This window comes from Habropoda laboriosa, unplaced genomic scaffold, assembly GCF_001263275.1.
Source record: "Habropoda laboriosa isolate 0110345459 unplaced genomic scaffold, ASM126327v1 scaffold128, whole genome shotgun sequence".
NCBI classification, from domain to species: Eukaryota; Metazoa; Arthropoda; class Insecta; order Hymenoptera; family Apidae; genus Habropoda; species Habropoda laboriosa.
The window spans coordinates 2,097,017-2,103,907 of record NW_017100281.1 but is presented as its reverse complement, the minus strand read 5'-3'; the positions used below and the strand labels follow the sequence as shown (position 1 = coordinate 2,103,907).

Genomic DNA, 6,891 nt, shown 5'->3' with positions numbered 1-6,891 from the left:
ATTAGTTTCTGCAAATATTTTTAGTTACTGTACATTTTGTATGAAGATTACAGTTCAATGTATTACAAAAATGTATGTATATAATTTTTGTTCAATTTTTTGTTTGCTCATTACACTTCTATTAATACTTACTATTAACACTTAATTGCAAATAATTACATGTGTAATGAAATTAAATTTAGAAAACTGAATGAGTTTATAAAGTATTTTTATTTTAAAATACATTTATAACATAATAATAAGCTATATTGACCTGCTTAAAAATAAGGGGGATTTTTTAAATAATTCGTCAACTTTTAATTTGAACAACTCACTTTGGATAGGTTCATTTAATTGACACAGAGGATTCTTTACAACATATTCTAAGTAAACCTGCAAAACATTAATTATATAGTTTCATATTTTTTTATATTTACTAAAAAAATTTTCTAAGTATGTAGCAGTACAATAATAAAATATACAAGATTTATTTACTCACCTCTTTGTACAATTGTTGTAACAATTCTCTAGCATTTTGTGTAGCATTATCTGTATTTAACACAAATTTTAATCCAGATGGAGTTTCAAAATAATGCAAGGTATATTTACTGGTTTTATAATACAAAAATCCTTCCTTTGGGTCCAGTGGAGATATTTTACTTACAAACGATTTAATAGAAAATAACATTCCATACATCAATTTTGCTTCCTAAATTTTCAATTGACAAACTTTTTAGTTACAATTTTTACATAAATTACACAAACGCTTTGTTGTAAACAAGTACCTTCATCGATTTAATTAAAAAAAAAACGAAAAAACTGTTTATCAATGATTTTTTCTATAATGATTTAAGGGAAATTTAAACTTAGAGGTTATAAATTGCATACATTTTATAATTTTTAAATAATAATTTGATGTAGTTGCTCGTACATACCTCTTCTTTCGTGATTCCAGATTTGTTCAACCTATTCCATTCGGCATAATACAGTAATGTTCCATTTTTGGAAAATATGTACAAATTGTGAATTGTCATAATCTTGCTTTCACTGACGTATTTCTTGTGTTGTATCAATAGTTGTTAAACTTAATCGATTACTTATCGACGGTGGCATAATAATATGTTTTCTACAAATACCTAAAGGTGGCCAGACTATTGCATTTCTGTTTGTGATTTTTTTTATCTTATATTGTATCATAGTCAACGTGTAATTTTATTACAGACGAACTGTATATACATTATGCCACAGACGAGGTATAGAATAGACTTATCACCTAATGTATTTTTATGTTCAAAGTTCTGAAATACCGATCGTACAAAATATCAGAGGTTTTGTTACGCCCTCTACGATATAAAGCGGTGAATTTAGGAATTATATACAATCCAACCATAAAATATAGTAAAGACGACAGATGTAAAAGGTTCTTTGTTAAATTGGCATGTAAAGATATTTACATACACTATGCTCATTTTAAATGGCTACTGAGACGTATTCAAAATACTACCTATTTTTCGTAAGCCGTTGTTGAGTTATTAACTTTCAAAGTTTACGTGCCATCGGCATAGCGTTGTCGGATATATGTACTACTTACTTATATATGTCCACCGCGGTCAGGAAATACTAATTATTCCATAATTAAAATACTTGAAAATAAGCCAGAAACTGTATTTTACTACCTACATTGTTAGTAATATTAAAGCAATTCAAAATTAATTGTAAGTATTAATTAAATATAGTAGAGAAATGAGTTGAAAAGGATTAAGCAAGGATAGAGAATTTTCAAAAGTGAAACTAACGCCATCTCGTGTCTGGTTCCGCGAACTAACGACTCATTACTAGGAACACAGAATATAAACAGAGGTATTAGACAAGGAACGCATTACTGTGCGAGAAAGACAGAGAGCAAACGCTTCCTATTGGCTGGCGGGCCGCCATGCTCCACCTATCAAGCCCTAAGTAAAGTTGGTCAGGGAAAAATCATTAATAACTCAATAATTACAATGATTCTGTAAACTTTTAGAATTGAAGAATGAAGTGTGGACCTTCAGCAACTTTCCCATATAGATTTTAATGCACTAGACCCCTTCAATAATTAATTATTAACAATTTTAGTACGTGATGTCGGGAAGGATACCGCATACCGTCAAGTACCTTTACGGTTTTTCAATAATTTCATACCTTTCTACTAAATTCTCATGCAACTAACTAGATGCATCTGAAAGCTAACTCCTTTGGCTGCATTGACATATAATCTTTACTAACATATTCGGTTCAGTTTAAGAGTTATTAAACATTATATGGAAGAATCTCCTATTCAACATACTGTAGTATAGTCAACTGTTATAAACAATTGGTAATATCTAATAAAGTACATGACGTACGTATATAAAAATGATTGCAGAATGTACATAAATGTCTGTACTATATTCTGCATGCTTAAAAGTGCACAATTAATCATTCATATTCGTGAAAATAACGAAAATCCTTTACGTTTGGCTGGGTCGAGTGTAGTACTCACCCAAATATTTAATATCTCGTGAACCATGACGGATATGTTAATCAAAATATAACGAGAAACTAGCTAAAGGAATAGCCTTTGGAATGCATATATAAAAGTGTATAAATTAGTTGTGCAAAGTTACAAAATTACTGAAAAACCAGAAGAGTGTGCCAACATCCCGTAGTAAAATTATTAATAACTAATTACAGAAAGGAATTAGTACAATAAAATCTATATGGAAAAGTTGCTGAAGGTCCACACTTCATTTTTCAATTCTAAAAGGTTACAGAATCATTGTAATTATTGAGTTATTAATGATTTTTCCCTGGCCGACTTTACATAGAGCCTGATAGGTGAAGCATGGCGGCCCGTCAGCCAATAGGAAGAGTTTTCTCTCTGTCCTTCTCGCAAACTAGTGCGTTCTTTGTCTAATACTTCTATTTATATTCTGTGTTCCGAGTAACGAGTCGTTAGTTCGCGCAGCCAAACACGAGATGGCGTTAGTTTCACTTTTAAAAAATTCTCTATCCTTATCCATCCCTATTCCCTTCCGTGTCTAAATCATTTCTGTAGTGCTATCCTTACCTACCCGTATTTCTTTCCTTATCCTACTCAATTCTGTATTGATAAATACCTGGACGAGTTATCTTTCGTTGTAAACACGGCTAAATAAGTCAGTAGATATATCGGATTGTGTGGGTAGAACTGTTCACGATCTTTTCACAGCAGTAGAACACGCCCATGTGATGAATCATCAACTACTAAACAATTACGTTACTTTTTATTTGTAATTTCATAGTTACGTTTAATTTTAATTCCAACCACTACTAATGTAATCTTGTTCTATGCTAAATCGGTAACGTTGGGAGCGACACAAAAATGGTAAGGGTCTTCTCGGCCCCCGTGCCGGGGACACAAATTCCCATAAGGTATTAAGCTATCCTGTAAGTACGTCGTCTGTGATAATGCTTTAGACGAGGTACAAAACCGATCTATCATCTTATGGGACTTTATGTCTTACGTTCTGAAATACCGATCATGTAAAAAATCAGAGATTTTGTCATACTGTCTGCGATAATAAAGCGGTGAATTTAAGAATTATATATAATACAATCTAACTATCAAAAATTGTAAAGTCGACAGATGTAAAAAATCCTCTCCTGTTAAATCTGTCTATAAAGATATTCCGCATTAAAGACGTTAGAAAAATTTCGACCTCTGAGAAATGGTTGTATTCATCACTTACTCCGAATCCGAAAATTTTCTATAAGTAGTGTGAGTCAATTATTTCTCAGACGTTGAAAATTTTTCTATTCGTTGCTTTAATATTTCAAACACAGACATGATACTTACGTTTGTGGTTGCAATCAATAAGCATTACTCGTGCCACAGACGAGGTTCGTCTGCGGTATTACAGACGAGGAATGAGATCTGTATTCGATCGTATTTGTTGGCAGTAGTAGAGATCCAGTAATAACCAGTCGGAAATAACGAGGGAAAAGTAGAAACGGTGGCGTTAGCGTCGTATCACAGACGAGATCGAATTGTTCTCTCTTAATTATTTACGATACCGACGGGTTTCGTCGGGGATATAGGAATTTCAGTTATCACGCGAACCTATTGCACTGGTACAAGACGTACTCATGGTCGAAGCTCCGTGGCGCGTTTATCGTTTCGAGCACTTTTATTAACGCGCAAAGGTATCGTGGCAGACGAGTACCGAGCTCAGCACATAAAACGTCGCTTTTCGATCGGCCCTCCCCTCCAACGTCGAGCGTGCCATTTGGCTTTTCACCGTTTAAGTAGAGTCAAGGGGAAGCTAAAGCCGACCAAGCTCGAGAAGAGCTTTACCGTGGAGTCATATAATAGCTACGCGAACGACGCTATGCAAGTAAATACGACACAAACGAGAATGTAGGAAAGTAAAGCGGAGAATAAATTGAAACGGCGGGCGCGTCGTTGTATAATAAATTATGGATGATATGCACTGGTACAATGCCTATGGGCAGTGGGCTTGCAAGATGAGTGAAAATTAAAAGTATCATCGGTCGTGTTTGTGAAATTGAAACGAGCAGAAGATAAGTAGAGGGCTCCGTAGTCGATGGAAACTTAACCGTGCAATATTCATTGTTTACAGTTGAAAGGTATTGAAAACATTCGACGAGTTTTCTTCTTAACCGACTGGATTAGACATTTTTATATCGCTCGAATATTTTTTTGCTATATTCACGCATACATATATATACGTACGTCAAATCATGCGTACGTGCCTTTAATATCGACGAGAGGTTGTTAACAGTGGTTGATACGAAAATATCACCGTATAAAACGTACGATCGAATCGTCAGTGGCTAGAATGATTCGATAACAATGACCTAAGCTGTAAATCAAATGAAACGCAGCAGCGTACGCGTCGAACCGACTGTGTTTCGAGTGCACGATGAGCTTCGAGTTTGCTGCACACGGGGCTACGCGCTTGTGTAATATAATCACTCGTTGGCCAAATGTTTGAAACAGCCAGCTTAAAATGGTACACATATAGAGCCGTAGCCTGTGCTACCAGGACTATATTGACCCTAACGCAAGCTTACCAAGTTTGTCCAATACCGTCCCTTCCGCCGTGGTCGCTTGTCTGTTAATTTCATTCGCAGCGGCTGGTGCACCCGCGGCGACTTGGCTCGAATTGGTTAGATTCAACTGATTTAACGGTCAATTTATCGATAACCGTTGATCGTGCGTCTCCCTTCTAGCGAAACTGTACTACTGCCAAAGGGAGAGAGAAAAAAACGTTTTTCGCAACGGTATTTAGTATGCGATCGAGTCGCAATAAAGCGACCTACGATAAACTAATTCTGCGTATTGACAGAGTGTAGTAGATATCGCTTTTACCGGCAGTATTACATCGTTGTGAGTCGCAATAACGACCACGCGGCTGCGACTTTTGTTCGTTTGCCTGTGTTTGTTTGCAGGCACGTTTGTTTGTTTGTTTATTTGCTCGTTCTCTCGTTCCCTCGCTAGTTCAGCCTTATTTGTTGTTTCTCTCTTTTTCGATTGGCCCCTTTCGAAATTCACCAAGTTCCATGTGAAATTCGAAAATTGCAGCCAATGAACGAGCCGAATTTTTTCGCTGATCGGGCAGGAATTTTCAACGTAGAGCTTCCTTTCTTCGATATATACTGATCGTGTCTTGAAGTGGTAGTGGTGGGAAGGGAGGGAATCCGCTGATCGGATTACTGTGGAACTGTGAATCGAAGCCTGGTCTTCTTTTGTTCGACAGTCAACTTTCTGTGTGTCGATTGAGTTATTCAGAACAGATTCTTTTTCGTTGGCTTTAGCACACGAAAGTGACTGCAGTTTTTTTTCATAGTTCCGACGGTTTTGGTGATTTATGAGGGCATAAATGGAGAAGACGGAGTAAGACCTTTATTTCTGACAGATTTTTCTTGTAAGGTTACTGCGTGGGGATGAACGATGTTATGATAACAAACGAAGGTTTCATTAACCGTTTTATTAACGTTATGGCAAAGAGCATTTCCTTGTCCAACTGTGCAGTAGAAAATGATCTTTCGCGTTGTGTGAGAAAGAACACTTATTATTTCCTTCTTAATTAACGTTTCATCATTGGGATGTAGATTTATTTGGAACGATGTAAAATTTTAATTAATAATTAGTCAAAAGTTTTACTAGTATCTTATTTATTAATTTTGAAGCGTTACATCGAATAAATAAGTAAATAAATATATAGATAAAAGAGCATTTCCTTGTCCAACTGTGCAGTATAGAATAATCTCTCGCGTTATATGAGAAAGAATTATTTCCTTCTTAATTAAAGTTCCGTCATTGAGATATATGTAGATTTATTCGAAGTAACCTAGAATTTAAGTTAACAATTAGCCAAAATTTCACTAGCTACTTTACTTATTAATTTCGAAGCGTTGCATCGAATAAACAAGTAAAGAAATTCGATGCAACTTCTTAGTTGCGTGTGAAGACGAGAATCGATGGAAATTCCTTGACGTCACGCGGCGGCGTGGCACGTGATTTAATCCCGCGGAAATCCCCGGAAATATTTCGCGGTGCATGCATTCCACGCGCGGAGGCTGTATAATTCGCGAAATTTGTGAGTTACAGGTTGGATCTTTATAAACGATAAGCCACAGCTTTTGTTTGCCTCACAATCACGAACGGGTGCGGCGCAGGAGGATTCCATATGTGCCACCGGGAAGCAAGTTTGCAAATCGTCCCCTTTATCCGGAACTCGTAGAGCAGATTTGTTCACCTTCCCCATTCAAAACCGGTCCCTCCCCCTTGCAGCAGCGCCGCTGCATACGCGATCGGGAGATAGCGAGATCATCCTCCGCTTGTTCTGCCGGATATAAAACTTTTTTTTTCTTTTTTTTTTTCTCACCAAC

General features: G+C 36.2%; 1 protein-coding gene across 1 annotated transcript; it reads right to left on the bottom strand.

Annotated features, from left to right (window-relative positions):
* Positions 1 to 243: 243 nt before the first annotated feature.
* On the bottom strand, positions 244 to 1,210 carry LOC108573651 (trafficking protein particle complex subunit 1). Its single transcript, XM_017936128.1, has 3 exons — positions 915 to 1,210; positions 479 to 688; positions 244 to 372 (listed from the first exon to the last, which is right to left on the bottom strand). Exons 1-3 carry the CDS (start codon positions 1,011 to 1,013, stop codon positions 244 to 246), a joined length of 438 nt encoding a protein of 145 aa, XP_017791617.1. The 5' UTR covers positions 1,014 to 1,210.
* Between the last annotated feature and the right edge of the window lie 5,681 nt (positions 1,211 to 6,891).